At 36.5% G+C, this 24727-nt stretch overlaps 3 protein-coding genes across 5 annotated transcripts; 2 read left to right on the plus strand and 1 right to left on the minus strand.

The window, feature by feature from the left end:
- Window positions 1–38: 38 nt before the first annotated feature.
- Window positions 39–6751, minus strand: LOC135648438 (chromatin remodeling protein EBS-like). The gene is made up of 5 exons (XM_065166131.1): window positions 6653–6751; window positions 6192–6534; window positions 2310–2378; window positions 1027–1162; window positions 39–350 (listed from the first exon to the last, which is right to left on the minus strand). The coding sequence occupies exons 1-5, from the start codon at window positions 6723–6725 to the stop codon at window positions 324–326; spliced, it is 648 nt and encodes a 215-aa protein (XP_065022203.1). The 5' UTR covers window positions 6726–6751; the 3' UTR covers window positions 39–323.
- A 5392-nt stretch (window positions 6752–12143) lies between these two features.
- Window positions 12144–15978, plus strand: LOC103998935 (probable ubiquitin-conjugating enzyme E2 16). 2 transcript variants are annotated; one of them, XM_009420564.3, is made up of 6 exons: window positions 12144–12257; window positions 12402–12505; window positions 12599–12662; window positions 12789–12852; window positions 15444–15532; window positions 15613–15978. In XM_009420564.3, the coding sequence occupies exons 1-6, from the start codon at window positions 12228–12230 to the stop codon at window positions 15706–15708; spliced, it is 447 nt and encodes a 148-aa protein (XP_009418839.2). In that variant the 5' UTR covers window positions 12144–12227; the 3' UTR covers window positions 15709–15978. The 2 variants fall into 2 exon arrangements, with proteins under 2 accessions (XP_009418839.2, XP_009418838.2); XM_009420563.3 differs by having other exon boundaries at window positions 12599–12701; window positions 15613–15849.
- A 934-nt stretch (window positions 15979–16912) lies between these two features.
- Window positions 16913–24316, plus strand: LOC103998937 (endoplasmic reticulum oxidoreductin-1). 2 transcript variants are annotated; one of them, XM_009420565.3, is made up of 10 exons: window positions 16913–17223; window positions 17357–17488; window positions 19581–19836; window positions 19954–20064; window positions 20541–20659; window positions 20781–20885; window positions 22790–22992; window positions 23071–23194; window positions 23675–23848; window positions 23937–24316. In XM_009420565.3, exons 1-9 carry the CDS (start codon window positions 17068–17070, stop codon window positions 23822–23824), a joined length of 1356 nt encoding a protein of 451 aa, XP_009418840.2. In that variant the 5' UTR covers window positions 16913–17067; the 3' UTR covers window positions 23825–23848; window positions 23937–24316. The 2 variants fall into 2 exon arrangements, with proteins under 2 accessions (XP_009418840.2, XP_065022781.1); XM_065166709.1 differs by having other exon boundaries at window positions 16936–17223; window positions 19581–19857; window positions 23937–24076.
- The last annotated feature ends 411 nt before the right edge of the window (window positions 24317–24727 follow it).

A 24727-nucleotide genomic window follows, 5' to 3' on the forward strand; every position in this document is an offset into this window, starting at 1 on the left:
GCTAAACACGACAACAATCTGAGAACAGAAAAAAGTGATAGAGCGACAACTAGTGAACTATTATTATTGCTCAAAATGGGGAATTTACTGCAGATTCTACAATACATATTCTATGATGCAAACCTGAATAATCACTCAGATCAGATGACACTTAATGGTTCCCCACTAGGCATTTGACTGTAAGAAACATATACCACGATATATGTACATGAAACCGACCATGCGAAGTACTATACAACGCAAGCACTAGTAAAAGCATCAGTCACCAACCTTAAACATGCATACTACTCTACAATCTTCTGAAGGAACTTGAGTCTGACACATCATCTGCGCCGTCGTTTGGGATCCACCTGCTCAAAAATGAAATTCTTTTAACTTGACGCAGGTTGAACAAATATTACTCAACAAGCTCAATGGATAAACACAATGAATGTAAAATAAGTTAAAGAACTAAATAATATACTTAATCATGAAAGCTGAAAATGTAAGTCTAAGGTGCTTGGCACCCACAACACACAAAACACCAGAGAAGAAAGTCATAAAACTGAAAATTATTTTGCACCATATAGCACCATTTTTTAGGCAAGGTAATGGTGCATGATTGCCCATACTATGATGATGGACATAGAAGAAGCTTGAGTTTCAGAAGAAATTCAAATAAGTCTTCCACATCTTCTGGAAGGCTTGGGACTCGCAAGTTAAACCAGTAATGTTAGTAGAAATGCATCAAAATTGAGACCATCGTTTTCTATAAAGAAATTGAAGAAACTTACTACTTCTGTAGACACTTGGATCTGGAATATCTTATGTAGGCATCTCTAAATGTTGCGACATTATCTCATTAGGTATTGGTGCTGCTTAATCATGAATGATCTAAAATATGGGCATCGAACTGTCATGGATGTCCTTGCTAAGTTAATCTTACCATGTGTTATATCACAATACTATATACTTGTAAATATTAACTTCCTGTGAAGTGCAGATGAGAAAATAGGTCAACACATGCACTATACTGAAATCAGTTACCTTCATATCTGATTGCTTTGAACCATTATGGGATTTTTCTGTCTCCTTCCCATTTTCAGTTGTGCAGCTCTGACAAAAGAAGTGCTCAATTTTCTTAGCATCCTCAACAGCCATATCTATGCAGGTAGGATGGTACCTGGAAGAGGGAGAATACAGGAATACCATTGATGTTTTAAGATCTACAAACACAAAATGATAGTTCTTGCAGCATGTATAAGTCACATGAAAAGAAATGGATCAATCAAGAATATGAAAATATTTACTACACAAAACAGCATGAAAGGTAACAAAATATTTTGGGTGGCAACTCGTATTTAGCAGTGTAACAGAACTAAACTCAAGCTTCATTCAAGTAAAAGTTCACATACCAATTGACTCCTAGCTAAACTCGAGCTCTTTAATATAGGTTTATTTTAGCATCTGTTGCTAGATTTCAAAGTCAAAGTAACAAGGAAATTGTTACATATAATGATTGATGAAATTATCTTGATAACAACATTAACAATTTATTCTAATCAAACATATATAATGATTCATACTTGTTATAAGCACAAACATGTGTATTCAATCTTGCTCTCATTTTCTAGTTGTCATTTACAGCTGTTGGTAGCACATCACGATGAGGCCAAACAATTTCTATCAATCAGATTATGATCCCTCCAAAAAGTAAATACATTGTAGGAATTTTCACCTCATAGTAACTCCAGAAGCATTGTCTTAAAATATGGCATTGGCAAAAGGCAGATTAAATTAAAAATAGAGAAAGGCCACTTATAATTCCTCTATAACTCTGGATGTTAAGTATTACTTCAAAAGCATTACTTCAATAGATTTATCTCACTTCCCCTATGAGTCGGACAAATGGATTTGGAAACCTAACTCAAAAGGACAACCATCAACTAGATCTACACTCTTTCTTGATTCACCAACATGCCAATTATAGAGAGGAGAACATTGATTGGAAGTCCTTACAGAAGATTCATGTTATACTCAGTGTGTTATGTTTTTGTTTTTGTTGGAAACTTTTGAATGGTCAGTTGCCTCAGTTGTCTACTTCAAGATTTCTTGCTTGAGCAACTATCATTGAATCTAGGGTGTGCTTTCTATGTAACCTTGAAAGTGATGATCTAATTCATATTTCATTACATCGAAGATTTGTTTGCTAAATTTATTTGGTCCTTTCTAGAATGTAATTTGTTTTAATCAAGTAATATAATTTTTCCCTTTCCTTGGAAAGGAAAAGTAACACTATAAAGATGATCAATATTAACAAAGCAACTTACCAATCATAGCAGCCCTCACACTGAATCATAAGGTCATCGGGGTTGTAAGGCATCTCACACTTGCAGAACCTGAGACAGCAATTGATGATTAAATAATCAACTGATGATGATAACAGCAGCAACAACAACAAACCATAATGTCCCAATTTTTCCATGTTATAACATTATCTGAATCATTTAACAGGGCAAGATATGCTAGACGAACTATGTTTTAGTTATTAGTTATTATGATAATAAATGAGAGGATATCCCTTTCTAAATTTTTTAAAGACAAACTGCCATACATATGAAAACATAACCAAGAATTATAATTTAAGAACAACAAAGGTTAGTAGAAAATGATAATACTTGTGATGTTAAACCTACAATAATTGTGACAACAAAGCAGTTAAACAGATCATTTCCCAAGATAAAGTCCAAACAGGCCCCAATACAAACAAAGTTGAGGCCTAGAGTTTCAAAGCACTTCAAGCCAAGGATCGTAGTTTCGTACCATACCGGAGTTTTGAGCGTAGCTCGGTATGGTATGGTACAGAGTACCAAGCAGTACACCAAGGTGTATCACTCGGTGTGTGTGTGTATATATATAAGTAAAAAAAAAAAAGGCGACGTCGTCTCCTTTTTCTACCCGCGTGGGGAGAAGAAACCGAGGTTTCCTTCTCCCCACACAAAAAAGGGCACGAGGCGATGACGTCGCCACCTAGTTTCTTCTGCCCGCACGGGGAGAAGAATCGTCTCCTTGATGACGCTTCGTTTTTTCTCTCCGTGACGTCGCCGAGGCTTCTTCTCCCCGTGCGGATGAGGAGAAGTCGCTTACGACGCCGAGGCCTCGTCGCCTCAAACGAGGAGGAGGCAACATCTCATTTGTGGCGTCCGACGACGGATCGGGATCGTCGAGGGAGAGCGGTGTCGGATCTCCAGGTTCTCCCTCGGCTAATACAACCCGGTAGCAGGTGGCGACAGTCGAAATCGACCGTTACCGACCGATTTAAGGTGGTAACGGGGTGAAAGCAGCCCCAATCAATGGTACCGTCGAGTAGTGTACCGATCTGTTGGCGGACCGATACATATCGCCCGGTACGGACGATATTATTTGAAATTAAAATCCTTGCTTCAAGCAAATTTTATCCAATCTACATGCACCAACATGCATGTGATGATGTCAAGTTAATCGAGATTCTACATAGCTATACAATTGTTTTTTCATCACAAAAGCTCCAAAACAAAGTACACCTGTGGAAGTTATAGGAAATATCTGACTAACAACGTTTACCCAAAACAACACAGTGGCACCTAGCAGTAAAAGCAGTTAGAAAAGAATTTTCTAGATATTCTAACAATAAGCAAGATAGGTACGGAGATATTTTGTTGCCAAGTCTCACTTAAAACTTATATGGAGGTAAACAACCAATAAGATCATGAACTAAGTTTTCGATATAATGTTAAATTAATAATAGAGACTTTTTTCTTGTAAATAATATAAAAAATAAAAGTTATGCAAGGGCCATACATATGAGAAATTTGGTTAGGTATAGTCTTCGAAAAATTAAGGTAAGGATAATATCTAAATAACAGAACCATCGAACCAATACTGGAGGATCATGATATGTTCAAAATATTTGGTTTTACCTCACTTTCATTAATGTAAGTGAATAGATATTTTGCCTCATCTTCACTTGTCTTTTACCAATAAGTATAAGGGGAAACCCAATGCACAAACCTCCCATCATTACAAGATCTAGGGAGAGTCAATATACCCAAACTTGGTCCTACAAGTAAATAGACCAATTTTGTGTTTTTTTTTTTTGTTTTACCAAGAAATCAATTTTATCATATATTCAACAGTTCATATGTTGGAAGAGGATCCAATACTATCTCTAGTAGGTATATATTTTATGAAGAAGTGTATTCTATGAAATAATTAACACAACCATTGATCTAATGCTGTAAAAGGATCATATGTTTCAAGTATAATGAACCTTCTTGGCCATCAGTAGCTAAAAGCTTTAAGTTTTCTTAGAATGGGTAATGAGTCTTAGAGCTTTTGGAAAAGAATTCTATGATTCCACTGATTTGTTTTTATTTTACATTGATTATAAACAGGAGAACAGAACTACTCAAAGGAAAAGTGAAAATGGAAAGGAGGGACATGTCAAACATACAAAATGCTGGGAAAAATGAAAATAAGAGATGGATGCAGATAATGCATTGTCGACCCTCTCTCAGAAACAGCATTTGATCTTTATATCAAAATTGTCAATGTATATACAGATATTTCCTTCTTATTCCTTCCTTTTATTTGGCCAATCATTTAAACAATTTTAAGAAGTAAACACGTTTACTTCCATTATTAATAAATTGGTGCTGAACTCCAGTTCTGTTTCAACTAAAAATATACCAAGGCTGATAATATTTTCAGTTCCAAATTGATCATAATTTACAACATCTAAATAATCAAGTCAAAGCTTATTAACCAAATAATTACCAAATAAACACAGCCACACCCAAATTGCTGGACTACTTTGTAGGTAATTGTGTAATGTAGCCAGATCAAATAAATTAGCTTGTTCTTTTGAGCCAAAATTAGAAGCCCAACATTAGTAAAGTCTTTCTAGAAAAAAAGATTAGTGCTTAAAGAATCTTAAATAGAATGGTGTTTAGTTTATGGAACTAAGTGTTAACCAGCATAACAGATACATAAGTTGCTTGTACGTACAGATATATTTGATAGATAACTAAAGGTGTGGATCCACATACAAATAGGAGAATGAAGCAACAATGCTATATCGTATACAAATAGTTCAAAATCCTTGAAACACCAAATGGCCACCTTTATGAACCACAAATCCAGTAATGATAATAATTGATAGCAAAAGAGATTGGAAAATAGAAAAGTTTGACTGCCGCTCAAACATCTTGCTTTTGGTTTTACTAACTTGAATGCACTAATTCAGATATACACAACATAATGTATGAATATACATCATGTTGCTTATATCCACTGGATCATGCAACAGAAAAACAGACCACAAACAACTGGTACAGAAGAGCAACTAGGCTAATACCATACAGAATAGGCATAAGATTATTCAAACACAAAATTAGGCACATCTTTGAACTACAACCTATTAGAGATAATATTTGTAAGAAAAACGATTAGAGTTACAAAAAGCAAGAAAATGTTGAACCACACAGCTCAAACTTCTTACTATGCCTTTATTAACATCTATTTCTTTTGGTGATAATACTTGGATGAAGTGGAGAGAAAGTAACTTTCTAGCATTTAGTTGAAAATTCTGGAGAGAATTGACATGAGATAGACAGAACCAACTTTCTAAACCCCTTCCTTGATTCTGCTAAAAAATAAGTTGAAGTGATAGTTTTGCTTGTCTTATCTTCATCCAAACAATGAGAGAGAAAGTGAGCTTCTGTTCCCATGTATTCTTTTCTCTCTTTTCAGTCTCTTCTTTTCCCAAGCTTTTTTCTTCTTTTAATTTTCTCTTCTGCACATTCAAGCTTATAAGCTAAAACCAAAATTTTAAAAGAGAAATCTCCTAAAAATTTCTTCTCCAAAAACTCGACAAATTTGATATGGAAACAGAATCAAAATCCACAAGCACCATTTAGAGGCTTCTCCAGGTACCCAAAAATAATAATGAAGTTTTCAAGGCATGAGATCAAAAATCATGCTTGAAGTTGCGTACCATCAAAAAGAAAAATCTTTTAAAGAATGAGATCAAAAATTCTCTCCGTTGCATATCATCCAACTGTAAGAATTCAGGCATGCATTCATTGACCAAATGCATATAGACCATAACATATAAATCAAATACCAAAAAACGGAAGAAGGTGTGAATTCTGAAAGAGATATCACATTCTTACACTGCGATTCTATCTGGGACAAAGCTCCCAGTGGCGGACCTATACTCGAACCGACAGAAGAAGTCATCGTTCCCAACAGCATCGAGCCTGGTATAGTTCTTGAAGCTGTGCACGAAGCACTTGCCCTCGATGGTGTCGGCGCTCTGCACGTCGTAGTGGTCCGACAAAAACACCTCCTTGGCGCCGTGGAACTGACGCCGCCCACCGATGGACTCCTCCGGCCGATAATACCACCTCACCCTCACCTTCACCCCGCCCCGCGCGCCCGCCTCGATGCCCTCCACCCTCGCTACGTACGGCGGATTCGACGAGTCCGGCGCCCGCATCAGCACACAGTCGCCGGCTGGCAAAAACCCGTCGGAATCGCAAGAGTTTAAGCCGAATTAGCACCAGAAAACGAGCAAGAAAAGATCATAAACCGCGTCCTTCTGAAGGGGATCGAAGGGGGAGAGAGGAATTACGCTTGATCGATTTGTTGGTCCCTTTGATCGTGTAGGAATCGAGGGTTCGCTTCCCCTGCCGCGTCTTGGCCATCGGGAGGAGACGAAAGGCGAGACAACGAGTAGAGAAAAAATAGTATTAGAAAGAGCTAATAAATAAAAAGATTAAAAAAAGATTCGAGAATTTTCCACACAAAAAAATAAATAATAATAATAACGTTAGCGAGAAAAGTACTCATAAAATGTTTATGCGATATAACCAACGAACGGACGAGATTTATTTAAATGATAAAATGAACGGTGGATCTATCGGTAACGATAGTTTAATGCATTCCGAAGGTTTATCTTGTACTCGAAACATTGTCCACCGTATAAATCACAGAGATGATGCATTTTAGACCGTCGGATTGATGATGGGTTTTGTTCCACCGGTTCGGTTTGCGTTAAATTGTGGTCGGGTCGACATCGACCCAATCCTCTAATTTTTGAACCGAGGATTTTATATCTAACTTTGTTGACTTTGTGCATTTACTTTGCCTCTAAATTTATATAGAAAAAGGCTTTTCTAATATCGATTCACTTTATTATTATTTTTGTAACGTGATTGAGATTTAATTCACTTAAATATCTCTCCTTTTTATTTCTTGATCAAATCCTACAAATAATAAAAAACACATGCATTGAATTTTGAGTTTAATGGTTTGACTTGTCGAGGAATGCGAGACCGATCGACTAGACGAGATGAAAAAGGTCAAAGATCCGTGATCGATGATTTGACATGCGGCACTCTTCTCCTGCACAATTTAGTCTGCATAAGATTGACTTGGACACAGGTACTATAATTCATGAATATTATGATGTTCCCTATATACATATATATTATGCATTTCATTTTAAGAAGATATAATAATCCTTTACCTTAGTTTGCTATACCAAAACCAGTTCTGAGTGAAGTTTTTTGTGTTTTTGTCAGCTCTGTAGCTAAATAATCCACCCAAGAAGGAAAATTTCATGGTATTGGTGAATAACTTGAGTCATTATAAGACTTTATGCTGCAAACAGAGGTTTGGACCTGCAACAATGGCTAGTAGTTGTCAGTCTTTGATCAGTACTGTTCATCCTCTGTATCAGAACTACTCATGTTGCAGATAATGACACTTGAAACTTCTGCCAAAAAGTCAGACCCTCTTTCTCAAGAAAACTCATTGTCATGCTGCACTGGAACAGATAAGAGAAAGGAGTGAACCAACCACTTCTCACATTCCTATATCTGCTCACACATCCACCAGTTTGGTGTCCTATTGCAATAGAAGAGATATGAATGCTGAACAGCTCTATTCCAAAATTATCAATCTAACAAATAGAAAGATAATTATTGAAAAAGGAATTTTACAAAAGTTTTGCACTTTCATCCTCCAAAGTCAAAGTTAGATCCTTCCTCTAAGATAGATGTCTTGCTTTCTATACAATTTGTAAGATCCTAAACTTAATCCCATGTCAAATGTGAGAGATTTAAGTTGATCTATGAGGATCACTAAATGATCGAGTATCATTAACTTAGGCTTAATGATATAAAATGATATATGATATAAAAAAGGACATGACATAGAGTGGAAGTATATGCATGATACTGGTTGCGTTTAGACGTTGATTGCTATATCAAATATTAAGAGAGGAAGATTGCAATAATGCTTAGTTCTCTGAGTAAAAAATAATTTAAAGATAATTATAGATTATCCATTATAATTAGACATCATTAATATTTTGATATTTAGACTTAAAAAAATTATATTCGAATACCTATAGTCATGAAAGTGAAACATATAGGTCTATTTATCCTACTGTCATCATTCATAGAAATATGAAAATAATAAATAAAAAGATAATTTTAATATTTTAGTTGATGATGATAGATGACGTCAGTGATGACAAATGATGATATCGTTGATGGGTGCTGGTGACTATTATAGATGAGGAGAGTGATGACAAGAGATAAAGCTACTTCGTATCTGCATCGGTATCGACACAATTGTCGAGTGGCGAAAGGACCACTCGGTATTTACATTGACAATGACATAAATGCAAACCGATCCTTTTATCGATCGATAACTATATCGATATAGATGTAGAACCGCTCTCCTTATCTATAACAACTACCCACGGGCCCTAGTGGCACCTTGTCTATCACCACTGATGTCATCTGTCATCACAAATTAGAATATTGAAATTACCTTTTTGTTAGGAACGAGTCGACGCTTGGGGGGTTGAATTAATGCAGGGGTAAAAATCACGGTTTCTGAAATTTTGTTTCGTACGGTAAAATCGATTTCGAAAATATGCTTAACTTAAAAGCGTGTTCGTAAACATATTGAAAGCAGTAAGCAAGTAAGGAGGTTTGTAGTAAGATAAATTATACAAAAGAAATGCAAACCAGATTTTTATAGTGGTTCGGTCATCGTGACCTATATCCACTCCGCCGATTCCTCTTCCATCGAGGTCACCGGCATCCACTATCGATCTTCCTCTAATAGGGAAGATCAATCTCCTTCTTACACCCCTCTTCTCCTTTTCACATGTTTAAGAGACAATCTTTACAAGAACTCACTCATCTCTTAAACTATTTTAACACTTAGACTAGAAGAGAAGGATTCTCACAAGAGATTACAACAGTATCTTTCCCTGTTTAAATTCTCTGTGCTTGTGTAAGTTAACCAGGGATGAGAGGGATATTTACAAGCTTTAAGTTGATTCAAGCTTATGCTCACCATCACTTGAGCTTATGCTCGAGTGGTCTTCAATTGTTCCAAGTTCAGTTTGTCCTCAAGTTCGTTTTGTGTATTGTATGTAATTTCATATGTCATTAATGAACTAATTAGTTCTTCAAGTGAAAAATTTTTAAGATCTTTTGCCTCTTGTATTATGGTTACTTTCGGATCCCAACTCTTATTAAGAGAACGTAAAATTTTGTTTACAAGTTCAAAATCCGAAAAACTTCTACCAAGTGTTTTTAAACCATTGACGATATCCGTAAAACAGGTGTACATGTCTCCAATCATTTTACTTTGTTTCATATGAAACAATTCAAAATCATGTATCAAAAAGTTGATTTTCGAATCTTTAACTTTGCTGGTGCCTTCATGTGTGATTTCAAGAGTATGTCAAATATCGTGCACAGTTTTGCAAATAGAAACATGATTAAATTCATTTTTATCTAAGGCGCAAAACAAAGCATTCATAGCTTTCACATTTAAAGAAAAAGTCTTCTTCTCTAAATCATTCCAATGATTCATTGGAAAAGAAGACATTTGAAATCAATTTTTGATAATATTTCATAAATCGAGATTAAATGAAAATAAGAAAACTCTCATTCGAGTTTTTCAATATGTGTAGTCCGTCCCATTGAACAAGGGAGGGCAAATGAGAGAGTGACCCTCTTAAAAGCTGAAAAGAGTCATTTCTCTTAGGTGTTAAACCAAATGAGAAATTACGAGGCTCTGATACCAACTGTTAGGAATGAGTCGACATTAAGAGGCGGGGAAGGGGGGGGAGAGTGAAGTAGTGCAGCGATAAAAATCATGGTTTTTGAAATTTTGTTTCGTATGGTAAAATCGATTTCGAAAATATGTTTAACTTGAAAGCGTGTTCGTAAATGTATTGAAAGTAGTAAGCAAGTAAGGAGGTTTGCAGTAAGATAAATTGCACAAAAGAAACATAAACTAGATTTTTATAGTGGTTCGATCGTCGTGACCTACATCCACTCCGTCAATTCCTTTTCCATTGAGGCCACCGACATCCACTATTGATCTTCCTTTAATAGGCGAAGATCAACCTCCTTATTACACCCCTCTTCTCCTTTTCATAGGTTTTGGAGACAACCTTTACAAGCACTCACTTCTCTCTCAAACTATTCTAACACTTAGACTAGAAGAGGAGGATTCTCACAAGAGATTACAATAGTATTTTTCCCTTTTTAAATTCTCTGTGCTCATGTAAGTTAACCAATGATGAGAGGGGTATCTATAAGCTTTAAGTTGATTTAAACTTGGAGCCTAAAAATGTCTCATCTCAAGTTTCCTGAGTACTGGTGATACCACCATCGTTACTGGGCGATACTACCGTCGCTAGTCTGTAACTAGGCGGTACCACCGCCTAACATGGGCGGTACCACCATTGGCAGCATTCACTATCGGCGGTACCACTGCCCAGTCTGGGAGGTACCAATGCTCAGAAATCCTAGGATGCTATCTCCTAGGTGATGCCACCGCCGGTTGGGCTTTCAATATCCTGGTTGGGCCTTGAATCCGGTCCAAATCAGCCTAACTACAGGCCTAGTTGGCCCCTAATAGAGTTGATGAGATTACCTCCGAAATCACACTTTAATTATGTGCTAATTACGATTCTTAAGACATATCATAAGCAAATCAAGTCTGGTTAGTTATGGTTTCTTCCGGCGAGCTTCCGACGAACTTCCGACGAACTTCCAACGATCTCTTGGCAATATTCCAACGGACTCTCGGCAAGCTCCTGGACTTTACGATGATCTTCTTAACGAGTTCCGATGAGCTTCTTTGGCAAGCTCCATGAACTTCTCGATCAATTTCGATAAAACTTCCGACGAACGTCCGGACTTCAGATGAACTCTCGAACTCCCAACGAAATCACGTTCTTAACTCCGGGACTTCATTTTGCTTTATGCCTTGCTATCGTAGTTAATTCTGCACACATTAAACACACTTCGATCTAGACAATTATTACTAAGCATAAATCATGTTGTCCGACATGTCATTGGTCCATCGACGCTTCGTCCGATTCTTTGGCACATTTTCCTCTTTTGCGGCTTATTGCCCAATTAGCCAGTTGACCTCTGCAACTCCGATATCCTTGACGCAATATCCGCTCTTCGTGGCCTGATGCCCGAATCCATGGACCGAAGCTTTCTACCGATATGTCGACCGATCCTTCGGTGCGACGTCTAATCTTCTGACATGTTTTTCTCTGGCCTAACATAATTCTTCCTGCTTTAATTATCTCTCCTGATCGAAGCATCATGCGTCACTCAAAATGTAGATCAATCATAAACACTTATCAATTGTTTCATCATCAAAATCCGAGATTCAATACTTTTTTCACGTTCATTCATATTTTCGTTAATAAAACTGATAATATTAAGATAAATGAATCTACTTATTTTACTTTCATAATTATAAGAATTCTAATATAAATATTTTAAATCTAAGGATGAAAATAGAAATGAGGTCTAATTGCATAAAATAATATATAATTAGCTCAATAATTAACTTAAATCAAATTATTTAGACTCATCAAATTAATAAATTAATTTTTCTATCAAATTGAATCGTGATGATTTATATATTTTATCCAGAAATATGCAACATAAGAACAGTGATGAAATAAAACATCGATCCAAATTAGATTGAGACTTTTTAGTATAAAATTTTATTTTGAAATATACACAATTTTAGAAGAATCGTATAATATCTCACAATGAAAGCGCAACATCACTCTGGCCGAGGAGCAGAAACGAACGCCGGCTTATACTTCCCCCCTTTTCTGTGTCCGCCACTGCCGCCGAATCATGACCAGTTCTTCGGGTCCTTCTCGCAAGGTTCTTTCTCTCCTTCCCCTCCTCCTTCTCCCAATCTCTATGTATGATCCTGTCCGATCCGCGATCACCAAAATTCCCCCTTCCTCCTCTTTTCCCTCTTCGCTTAGCACCGGAACTAACCTAATTTGGTCGATCGTTTCGCAGTCTCTGAGCAAGATCGCGTGCAACAGGCTCCAGAAGGAACTGGCGGAGTGGCAGGTGAGCCCTCCGGCCGGCTTCAAGCACAAGGTCACCGATAACCTCCAAAGGTTGCGTCTCGGGCCTTGTTCTTCCTTTTCTAATCCCGTTCCTGGTTCCCTGGATCTTAGTTTACTCGAATTGCTTGTTTGTTTTGCTTAAAGATGGGTCATTGAAGTGGTTGGGGCGCCGGGGACTCTGTATGCGAATGAGACGTACCAGCTTCAGGTCGATTTTCCGGAGCATTACCCCATGGAAGCCCCTCAAGTGATGAATTACTAAGATATTTTTTCATAAAGGCTGCTTTTTTTTTAGTTTGTTGTGATTTATTTTGTGGCTATTTGGTTTCATCAGGTCATATTTCTTCATCCTGCGCCTCTTCATCCGCACATCTATAGCAACGGCCATATCTGTTTAGGTAGTTATCATAGCACTTGGTGGTAACCAAAATTTTCACCTGATAGTAAATTTTATTAATTGTTATTGCAAATGTAGCTTCCTGTTGTCAAAGGGGTTATTTTCTTAAATGGACACCACTTCGTTTTATTGTACCAGAAACTACCAATTAATTTGTTGGAATTATTGGATCTTTGTATTAGACTGGCGATGATTGTTGAGAATATTTCTTTGTTATTTTATTTCTTCATTTAGTTACTGGTTTCTGATTAAAACGACTTTTGGTTATTCTGTATGTGTTACATCCTCTATCTCTTACCTGGTACAGGGAGCTTATTGAGGAATATAATGTTTAGGGATCTATATTGTCATATTTAATCCCCTAGTGGGTTTAGGTTGCACTGTAGAGCCTACTCATTTTTTTTTTTGTTTTCCCAACATTGCATTAGTAAATTCTGAGTGTTGTTGGGGAAAGTAGGTTGGTCATCTGAGTATAAAGCAGATGGATCCAACCTTGTTAATTCATTGATGGTTGATCAACCCATGGATGCCAGAGGTAGACATCCAGCCAGCCCCTTCAATACCCCAAGTGATGCAAGGGAATAGGGTTAAGGGGAAGAAGAGGGTTCTCGAGAGTGTACCTGGGGCTGAGGAACCTTCCTTTTTTTAATATGCAAAGAAAACACAACTAGGATGCTGACTGGGGGACACATGTCTGAGTGATCTACTTCATTTTTCTTGTTGGGTGGATAGGTCATTCTAGGAGGTTGGTTCTTGAAGTTCATGAATTCACTTTGATCCTTTGGAGGGTTCACAAGGCAATGGTGGCAAATTCTGTTATGACATTGGAAAGACATTTCACTTCTAATTGTTCAGTATGTATGCCACCAATTATTTTGATATTGGGCTTAAGACTGCCATATCATCAGCTTCCCGCATTTCTGAGGCCAAAGTTACCCGGAAGAAAAGAGTATACCAGTTTACACTTATTAATCATCTTAGCCAAATCTAACTCAACTGATTGGGTTTTGTGGGTGATGCATATATACATATGGTTCCTCCAACTGGCCAATGACAAAATGTCATGTATCAGGTGCCACAAGCGACAAACCTGCTCCACTTCTCCAACATGTTGTCCACAAGCGCAAGTGTCTCCACTGCTACAACTCAACTGACAGAAACATCCTGTGCACCACTATTGTGATATGCTGCCTCTAATAGCTACTACTATCATGGCCAGTTCGACATCTCCAACATCCTTACGATCATGTGTCTAGCCTATGACAAAAACATGGCCATCAAACGGTTTTAATATAAGAAATGCAAAACTGATTCCCATTCTGCCTATAATTAAACTTATGTACTTTTCCCTTTTTCCATTTTAGACCATAACTAGAGCATCAAAGGAGGACCAGATATACTTAAAATGACTAAAGATTTCATAAAATTAGCTACTAAAAGTAGAAAAGAAAATGAATATAAAAATATTAGAAAAATTAAAAGATACATCTACTGAGTAGGAGTTGGTCTAGGTCAACTTCTTGTAACAACTTGCCTTGGCTTGAGTTGGAAAAACCATTTCCCATCCCTATTTGCATTTGACTTGGAATTGTCTGCTCTTGTACAAAGTTGAAGTCTCTTTGCCTACTCCAAAACCATGTAGTTCTTCTGTGGCTGGAATGTTGTCCCAAGCTAGAGAGCAAGCATATGATGGCCAACATGTATTCTCTTTTTGCATTCATATTTTTAGTGCATACCCTTAAATATGTGTCATTGATGATGCACTTTGGACGTTCATGAAGATAAATAATCATGCTACAGACATTGAATTCTGTAAATATTTAGCTTGGATTAAGCAAGTGATTAATGTTATATGATCATTCATATGATCAAACAATTAATTAATTTTGTATATACTTTCATGATCGCTGGGCATATCTTCATATCATTTCTTCAAAGAATAACACTGCTCAAAAACCAGTTTCAGTTAAGGGATTATTACAATATAATTGAGATCAACTTTCAAAACATTGATAGTTTATCGTAAAATCCTGGGCTCAAATCCTGCTTTTGCCACTTACCCTTTGTAAAAAAAAAGAAAAAAATTCAAAACTTATATATTTAACAATGATTTTCTGCTTATAATACACGCTCGAAGGTACTTTGTTGAAATTGCATGTCAACCGGATAACTGAATTGTTTGCATTGAACATGAACAATTGATATGGAGTAGTGAATATGAACATGCTTTGATCTGTAACATGAATCAGACTGGTTTCTGCTGTGAGAGACATTTTTGTTTCCAATGATGGTACAGAACAAATAGAACTTTGAACATAGATGAAAAATAATTATGAAAAGTCAATTCATTTCTAGGAAGAGTGCATCAGGAGAAGTTAGAGTTTAAACAGTCACATGAATTGTGAATAAGTACATTAGTGTAATTATGTTATGGAATAACTAGCTCAATATATATGTTTCTATCAAATAAATAACTAGCAAAGTAAATAGCACTATGGGTCTGTCAGCCTTTTGGACAAAAGTTTACCATGTTTCATTTACTGTTTCATTGATAATTTCCCTCCTTGATGGTTCTTCTGTTGGCGGTGCCAGATATACTATACGATTCTTGGTCGCCAGCAATGACTGTCAGCTCGGTTTGCATCAGCATTCTGTCCATGTTATCAAGCTCAGCTGTTAAGGTACCCATACATTCCTGTGCTGCCAGTCACCTCCATATATTTTTTGGTGTTAAGATCAAAATCATTTTTTCTGGCTGCAGCAACGTCCTGCTGATAACGACCGCTACGTGAAGAACTGCAGGAATGGTAAGTCTCCAAAGGAGATTAGATGGTGGTTCCATGATGACAAAGTATGATAACTGGTACTAATGCTTCTCCTGTACCATATTTGACCATCCTTCTGAACTACCTGTCATACTCCATTTCCTATAACATAGGAGTATCAGGTGATCTAAAATCAGGGGTTTATAAGCTTACCAGTGTCATGCTATAGTATATTTGTAAAGGAAACAGTAATATTGATCTTGACATATTATGAGGACCAGAAGTACGTGGCCAACTTTTTTGGTCAGACAATTGTGAAGTTAATTTGAACTCCATTCCTAATGGAATTACTTTTGGCACCATATCTGTCTCCTAAAGTTCCTACTTTTGATAAAGATGCTCTATATCATATGATTTCAGTTCAGATACCTGAGCAGTTACTTGTCAGCTTGTTAGCAAAAACTGATAGAATGATACTTCTGTGTTGATCTTGTTGGTTTATGGCTTGGGAATTCAAGTCCAAGGAGCACATATTGCTTTGGATAATTTTCCTTGCGTCAATATGGAAACCGGTTTTCTTTGTGATCTGGGTTCAAAATAGTTTCTTCGTTGCTAAAGGTTAAACTATATATTTGTTAAGTGTTATTTTGGTTATGTAACATGCATAACAATTCGAAGTCAATTAAGGTTCTTAATAATGTATGGTCACAGTGTTTAAAGAGAGAGGAGCCAGAGTTGAGATCCCATAAAATTGTATTGGGCATGAAAATTATATCGGGTGCATACCTAATAAAATTTCTTTAATATTTAAATTAATTTTTATAATAGTATTATAATGAATCTGATGATGCATCTCATGTCGATCGAACGAAGAAGTGAAGATGATGTGTTCGATTAATGATATGTAAGTCCGATGTTTGTTGGATGAGAATAAGATATCATCGCCATGCAGTGTCATAATCCCCATAATATTAATACATTTTGAAAACCTCATAAAATCCACGTAATCTCTTATTAGGGCTCAACATGACTTGGCACGACCACCTCATCAGGTCTGTCTGGGTCAAGTAACATTCGAATCTAAATTGATATGGTGGTAGTTGGAGCCTTCTATCATACAAATTACGTTACCACAAGAATGACCCACGGCGGAGAAGCCGATGCTCCACTTCTCTAATTCTTTAATTGGGTCCCACTAGCGGCAATAACTCGTGGGGCGGGTAGTAGGTAAACGGGTACGTGAAAAGACGTCACTACATGGCGACGACGGTCCGATGCAACGCTCCATTTAATTCGTCACACCGACTCCGTCGTTGATGATTGCGGTCGGCCACCGCGACACCGCCTTCGGAGGCTTTCTCGTTGCGTCTCTAATTTCGCGAGGGTTTAATCTTCCCTTCCCGTTTTGGAGGTGGATTCGAGAGGGAGGCTAGTTCTAGGGTTTTCAGAGCATGGATGGGGCGAGGAATGGCGGTGGCAGGAGGAGGTGGCGGTGGGGTTGGGTCGTTGGGGCGCTGATTGCCGTTCTCCTCGCCACGGCCGCGACCTCCAGGAACTCCCCCAGGAACCCGCTCTCCGGGATCACCAGCAAGCTCTGCCAATGCACCGTAATCTTCTCTCCGCTTCCTTCCCTTGCAAAGATCCGATCTTGATGTCCTTTTCCCTGAAAATCGATTCGAAATGGAGTCTTGGTGATTATTATGTCAATTAATTAGTTGAAATTTGGGCTCATTTTATCAGGAGTCGAGGAAGTACACCGGCATTGTGGAGGACTGTTGTTGTGACTACGAAACCGTAGATTCCCTTAATAAGGAAGTGTTACATCCCATACTACAGGATCTTGTCACTACCCCGTTCTTTCGGTATTTTAAGGTAACTGATTGGTGGCTTTGATTCTTTTATGAATTCTTGTAGTATGTTTTTTTCATATCTTGTGATTCGTTTTATTGCTGTTGGTGAGAATGGGCTTTAGGGATGCATAAGTATTAGTCGTTTCATAGATTTATGCAAGTGAAAATTTTCATAATGATATGGATTGAATTGTCATCATTAATATGATTAAGTCTCAAAATTTGTTTTCCTTTTTTCCTTGATCTGATCAGAAAGGAAAGAACTAGGGAATTTAGTCATCACAGAAGAAAGAAATGTGGAACATTTATTGAGCTTAGTTGTCTGCAGTTTAGTGAAATGTTCTTGATGTTTTTTTCTTAAAACCACCACCAACACATACAGACAAGGGAACAAAAGGTTGCATCTGCCTCTATCTTTCTTTAATTCTTAAGAAAGTTCTAGTTATAACTAAGAGAAGAAACCAACAGAAATTGATCCCTTGAAGTGGAACGGGAATGTACAGAAAGTTCATTGCAAAAGCTTTCCTGATAAATTATTGCTTTGTATTTTTTCCTGTGTTTATCTGTTTGTTTCTGTCTCCTGTAGTTCTACGTAAATCTAGGTGGCCGAATCAGTGGTTCACCATTTTTTTAATCCCAGCATTAGCCCAACTAGAAGGCATGTTCTCCTTAATCAATGTTCATTTGAGTAGGCATTTCCAGACTTATTGATACTATCGAAAAAGTACTGGTGTTTTCAGGGTCAACAATATCTTGATACTTGTTACCTGTTACAAATTACATCATCTATATATTCAGTGTGGTTGTTTGGTTGATAATTTAAATGGTTTTCTATTCGATGAAATGCAAGGCTTATGAGGTTTAAGTGCCAGTGTTTCCGAAGACAGATAAGCTTTGTGAAATGTCTATCTCTGATATTTCTGACTGATGCTTTAAATGGTACACTTGTATAAACTGTTCTTATTTGCTTGGGTAAGCCCATCCAGACCAACATACAGTCTTCATTTGATCTTCTTGTAATTGAGCTCCCATATTTGCTTCATATAGCTTTGGTTCCTTTTCTTGTTCTGGCTCCTGTGTTGTTTTCCATTCGTCATTGTGGTATATCGCCATCCTAGATTTATTATCAAACATAGGATATCTAAGAGTGAATAATAGATAATAAAATCAGTTAAGATATTGATGAAAGTGGCCACAAGCAGTCAAGCATATACATATCTTTTTGATGCTAGGGTTCATATGGGATGTTTTTGTCAAAACAAAGTATATTTTAATAATAGAGGAGATAAGTCATGATGTCAGCTTACTTGAGATGCAATATTTTCTTTCTTTTGGCTTTTGTAGTTTGAGTCTCCCTTCTCAGGTTGCTAGATCAGCTGAGAGGATAAAGAGTTGATCTTTACTTTCTTATATATCCTTGATTTTTCTGAGTTATGAAACACAAATACAATCTCAATTTTGATTGATATCATGGTGCCTTTACTTTTGTAGTCTATCTTCTATTTCACTTGGCAAGATTAATTGAAATGATCATGATATTCTTAAAAGAAAAAAAGAAATGATCATGATTGAACATTTTGGTGTCTGAGAAGCTGCATGCTTTGGTTGTAATTGTATTTAGTAGTTCTTTGGGTTGCTTAAGATCTCTGCATGAGTGTTCAACTGCTATAACTTTTATCTTATCACTTATCTTTCTGTGCTATTTTGTCACTTATCCTTCCGTGCTATTTAGAGAAGATAGATTATCTTTAACTTGTCCATCAAGCAGTCGTGGATGCCTTGGAGAAGATAAATATTTGTTTAGTATCTGAATATGTTATAATATATTCTGCATTGTATTGATCAAAATGTGCATTTTCATAATGCTTATTTCATTTTAATAATTTAGTAAATGGACGCTTTGGTTTTCTTAGTGACTTTTTGCATAATGCTTATCAAGTAGTGCTGGATAAAATTTCTCTGATGTCTGATTTTATTCTAATTAAAAATGCATTTTATTGGTCTAAATGGGTATTTTTATAGTACTTATTTCATTATCTAATTTTAGCTATGTTGTAAAACGAATGCTCTGCTTTTTTTTAAATTGTCATTTTGCTTTGTTGTGGCATTGGAAGGTCAAATTATGGTGTGACTGCCCATTCTGGCCTGATGATGGTATGTGCCGTCTTCGGGATTGCAGTGTCTGTGAGTGTCCAGAAAGCGAGTTTCCAGAGCCTTTTAAGAAACCTTTACATGGGCTTTCTGCTGATGATCTAATATGTCAAGAGGGAAAACCACAGGCTACTGTTGATCGCACTCTGGATAATAAGATTTTCAGAGGGTGGATTGAAGTCGACAATCCATGGACTTATGATGATGAGACTGATAATGGTAGTGCATCTAGTATGCTTGGTATCTTATTAGTTTGAGATAATTGTTATACCTTTGTGGTAGTTTCATCATATTGACTGATTATTGATGTTCAACTTTTTCCTCTTCTTGGTGCAGCTGAGATGACATATGTGAACCTTCAGCTTAATCCTGAGCGCTACACTGGTTACACTGGCCCTTCAGCTAGGCGGATATGGGAAACTATCTATACTGAAAATTGCCCAAAATGTTAGCTCAATGCTGATTTTTGGGTTTTTAAAAGTCACACTCTTATTCTAGTGACCAACTTTTCTCGTACATTATTATCTAAGTGACCAACTTTTCTTATACGACTTTTTCTTATGTATATTATATGCTCTTTTGCTTGATTTGTAGTAGGTTTATTCATCTTGGTTACAATGACCACTTTGCTATCTAATTAACCTTTCTGACTATTTTTTATCATTAATTTTTCTTAAGCCTTTCCTACTGTTTTTAGTCATTAATGTTTCTCAATCCCTCCTGACTATTTTCATTCCAGCAGTTTCCTGGAAGTCAATCTCTGTTGAAATTATCTCATCCCCTGATTATCGTTAATTATGCCACCAAAGTTACTGTTGTACTGATTGAGCCTGATGTTGCAAAAGTCATGTATCAGCATATCATTTTTACTAGGCTACTAAGTTTATAGCTTTTAATGTTCTTATTGGTGCTCATATTTTCAGATCCATCAGGAGAATTTTGTCAGGAGAAAAAGGTCTTGTACAAGCTGATTTCAGGATTGCATTCTTCCATCTCGGTTCACATAGCTTCTGATCATCTCCTTGATGAAACTGACAACTTGGTTATTCCTAACTTATGCTTATGCTCTGCATTGTTATTAGTCATGTTTAGGGTGCATTTAGTTGTATGTTCTTATTTTTGGGATAGGTTTTATGACATTTCAATTCTTTTCTTGTTCACAGTGGGGTGAAAATCTTGAGTTGTTGTATGATCGAGTACTGAAGCACCCAGAGCGTGTGAGAAACTTGTACTTCACCTTTTTGTTTGTTCTCCGGGCAGTTACAAAGGTGATTTTCTTGCATGTTGCATTTCTTCCTTCTGAAAAAACACTTGATACCACTATGCAGTGATCCCTAAATCTCATCATGATTTATCATGGTTGTTGTGACTTCCTTCAAGAATTCACATATCTCCAAGATGTATCCAATTAATATCAGCATTATGTCATATGTAACATGCACAATGAGGTTTCTGTCTTTCATTAGAACATGTCTATTCTTGTTGCTGCTGTTATAGTTTTCTGTTTTTGACATTTCCACTGCACATTTTGAATGTATAGTTCCTTTTACTATGTCCTTGGTGTGACTTTGCATGCTCATTGATGCATGAGAATAAACGATTGGAATGAATCATTCGTGTTAGTTGATATGATGCTAAATATTTTATGAATGTCTCCCGGATACACATGGAGAGAGAGGCATTAGTTACCAAAACAAATGCATTTAAGTTAGTTTTTATTGCTAACTGTGTCAAGATGGCAGCCCCGTTTTACACAACGGTTATGGTCAATCATTATGGTATTATGCTATAGATGCCATTTTCTGTCTCATAATTTTGGTGGAATTAATATAGTTACAGTTTACTACAAAGTGAAAGTTATTCTTTAGACCAATAGTTTGTACTGGGGTAATAATATGGGGAATCCATCCCTATTTCGAACTCAGACCCTGCTTTTCCATCTTCAGTCCTAAGCACATCCAGGATGAGAATCTGAATGTCTTTATCAGAGTTCAAACTGACGTCACCTGTACACCCATGGGATGGGGTTATTTACCACCACCTTGTGCAATTAATTACAACAGACTACTGTTGATGGACATACTCTACTCCATAGTATTGATAGGTTTTATTTACTAGTCAATTAATTTTTTTACTGTCATGACATAAAAATTTTCTCCATGGTATGTATAAACATTTCTCTTACTGCATCACATTGCTCCAGTGATGACAAGATTTATTCTCAACTTGTTTGCAGTTAGTTATATGGATACTTTCCAACCATTTGTCTCTGTCAAGTGCAACATCTTTAAATAGTCCAACAGTCATATCTTGCCTTTGTATCTGTTTTTCTCTCAAATTCTATGATTTTCCACTTCTTCTCTCAAAACCTTGAACTTTTTTATATTTCTTTTTTAATGTTGTATGTAGAGGAGGCCACATACTCTTACAATGTTAGGATTTTTTCCTAATATAAATTTACAAAACTGTGATTTTATTTCCAATTTATTTTTTCACAAAAGAAAAGGTTCTTTAGCCCCTAACTTATTATATGTTTATTTTTATATAATAACGCCTCCTTCTCTGCATGTGTACCGGTTTGTATAACCAATATTGTCATACCTCTCAAATTTTCTCCTAGCATAATTTTTCCTCTATATCTTTTCTTCATTTGGGTGACTCTTTTGCATGATGCTAATCTAGGGTTTATTACCCAAAATGAATCCAGAAGAATACTAGTTAATCATTTTAAATTCATTTCACTTAGAGCATTATCAATGTTAAAATTTTATATTGTACAATCATAATAATTTTTCTTATGCATTTTCAAGGATGAGAAAGAATTACTTTCTAACTTTGAACTCCTTGTATTGCTTGGTCTTTTCATAATTATGCAACCAAATTCCATTATTCCATATATAGTCATTCAAAGATATATTTTACATCTTTCAAGTTATCACTAGTTTCAGATGCTTAATGGATCTGTGTTGCCATCCGCATTTTTGACAGTTCTCTGTTACTCTCATCTTTTGGTTTCAATGCGGATGCACGCTGAGGCTGTTTCAAAGTGTATATTCTGCATCTTTTCATTTGTCTCTAGTCTTACATGCTATATGGATCTCGGTTATTATACTAGCGCTTCTCTGGATCCATGTGTATCAATCACATCATTCTTCTTCTTTATGTGTCACAGGCTCCAGATTACTTAGAACAGGCTGAGTATAACACAGGCAACTTAGAAGAAGATCTTAAAACACAATCATTAGTGAGGCAACTAGTCTACAATCCCAAATTACAAACTGCTTGCCCACTGCCATTTGATGAGGCCAAACTCTGGCAAGGTGAGAGTGGGCCTGAACTGAAGCAGCAAATTCAGAAGCAATTCAGAAATATCAGGTTTAAATGTTAAACTTGGCATATTATGATTGTAAAAGCTAGAACCATCAAACTGATGGGATCCATAATCAATTGCAGTGCGTTGATGGATTGTGTTGGATGTGAGAAATGCCGCCTTTGGGGGAAACTTCAGATTCTTGGTCTGGGCACAGCTTTGAAGATTCTGTTTTCTGTTGATCACCAAAACTATATTAATCAGCAGGTACATATCTTTCTTCATTACAATGGTTATGCACTAAGATGATGCTTATGTTTGCACTAGCAAAAGTGAGCTTGGTTTGATCATTAATCATATGTCACAACATACAAAATCTCTGTGTGCTTGTGTGTATGTATGTGTTTTTCTTTTTTTTTTTGAGTGGAGAACATGGTTGTGAAAATATAATAAACAACCCAAAAAAGATGTGGTCGATCAACCAAATTTTTTGGCATCATCTAAGTACTAAAATCATTAAGTTCTGATTGAAACTGATGAGTAAAAATGAATTCTGGTAATATGACATATAATTCCATCAACGTCAAACAACTTAAGAGTCTTTTTATCTTGCAAAAGTTTATTTCTGTTTTTGTAGTTACTCTCCAGGGTTCTTCTGGTCTTGTATTTTTATATATTTGGTTGGTCTTGGGAAATCATTTAAATCACATAGCTCACATTAATGGTGGCTCTTTGCTGGTCTTTCAGCTGCAGCTCCAACGAAATGAAGTAATTGCTCTGATGAACCTTCTAAATAGGCTGTCGGAATCTGTTAAATTTGTCCATGACAAGGGGCCATATGCTGAGAGAATCGTGGGAGGGAAGATTTCTTCTCCTACCAGCAAGAACAGCTTATAGACAGCAATAGTTCTAGCTATTTTAGTAAGATTTCTTTTTCCTCTGCTGTCTCTGTTTGAATGACTGCATTTAATTTGTAATCTCAATCTTATCTTCCTTTTTGAACTTTCAGAATGCTGATTATATGACAGTTTTGGATACGTGAATTTTTTGGACCACATTATAGTGGTGATGAGAGCTGCCTATTTATAGTTTTTGGGGTGATCCTGGGGAGATCTACCACCTTTCTTTGCGGTAGATGACTCCGACGCAGAAAGAAACAAAGATGTAGAGATGCTCCACAGAAGATCGATACAAGCATTCATCTCAATCGAGAGCTATGATGTGTGACTTGCTAAATCGAAGTACTGTAACTTGCATGAGACTTTCAAGCTTATTGTACTGTGTACAAACGATTACCCCAAACAAACTGCTAAATTATACTAGGTTTTTTGGAACTTCAAAGCAATTGTTCTTGCTCTGGATATTCCTTATGGCAAGATTCTTTTGGAACTTCCTGTCATGCCTTTCTGACATGGGAACATATTTTGATTACTCTATATTCTCGAGGGATGAGTAGTAGACACTAAACTTTACAATCCACCATGGAAGAGAGAAAGTTGTAATCTTCTGGCTTTTCAAAATATATCTGGCATTCAAACTCATTCATGGTGGTATTACTACTAGACTACCTATCATTGCCACTATGATTATTGCTGTAATTTTTTTTGGGAATTTTAAGACCAATTTTTATTTGTGCATCACCATTTGTCAATGTACTTGAAAGGTGAAATCTCAAAAATATTATCCTTTATGCAGCTGTTCTCTATCATTGTTATAGTTGAGTTTGATCAGTCTGCATGCAGTTCTACTTATGTTTACTTCAGCTTTAGCATCAGAGTTAATCCAACACATCAAAATCTT

This window comes from Musa acuminata, chromosome BXJ3-9 (assembly GCF_036884655.1).
Source record: "Musa acuminata AAA Group cultivar baxijiao chromosome BXJ3-9, Cavendish_Baxijiao_AAA, whole genome shotgun sequence".
NCBI classification, from domain to species: Eukaryota; Viridiplantae; Streptophyta; class Magnoliopsida; order Zingiberales; family Musaceae; genus Musa; species Musa acuminata.

Excerpts from the sequence above, each read along its gene's own strand:
- LOC103998937 (XM_065166709.1), top strand. The coding sequence starts at position 17,068 with ATGGATGGGGCGAGGAATGGCGGTGGCAGGAGGAGGTGGCGGTGGGGT. Across the intron at positions 20,065-20,540 it reads TACTGAAAATTGCCCAAAAT|ATCCATCAGGAGAATTTTGT; the intron begins GTTAGCTCAATG and ends TCATATTTTCAG. Across the intron at positions 20,660-20,780 it reads TTGATGAAACTGACAACTTG|TGGGGTGAAAATCTTGAGTT; the intron begins GTTATTCCTAAC and ends TCTTGTTCACAG.
- LOC135648438 (XM_065166131.1), bottom strand. The coding sequence starts at position 6,725 with ATGGCCAAGACGCGGCAGGGGAAGCGAACCCTCGATTCCTACACGATC. Across the intron at positions 6,535-6,652 it reads GACCAACAAATCGATCAAGC|CCGGCGACTGTGTGCTGATG; the intron begins GTAATTCCTCTC and ends GGTTTTTGCCAG. Across the intron at positions 1,163-2,309 it reads TGTGAGGGCTGCTATGATTG|GTACCATCCTACCTGCATAG; the intron begins GTAAGTTGCTTT and ends TCCCTCTTCCAG.
- LOC103998935 (XM_009420563.3), top strand. The coding sequence starts at position 12,228 with ATGACCAGTTCTTCGGGTCCTTCTCGCAAG. Across the intron at positions 12,853-15,443 it reads CAACGGCCATATCTGTTTAG|ATATACTATACGATTCTTGG; the intron begins GTAGTTATCATA and ends TGGCGGTGCCAG. Across the intron at positions 15,533-15,612 it reads TATCAAGCTCAGCTGTTAAG|CAACGTCCTGCTGATAACGA; the intron begins GTACCCATACAT and ends TTCTGGCTGCAG.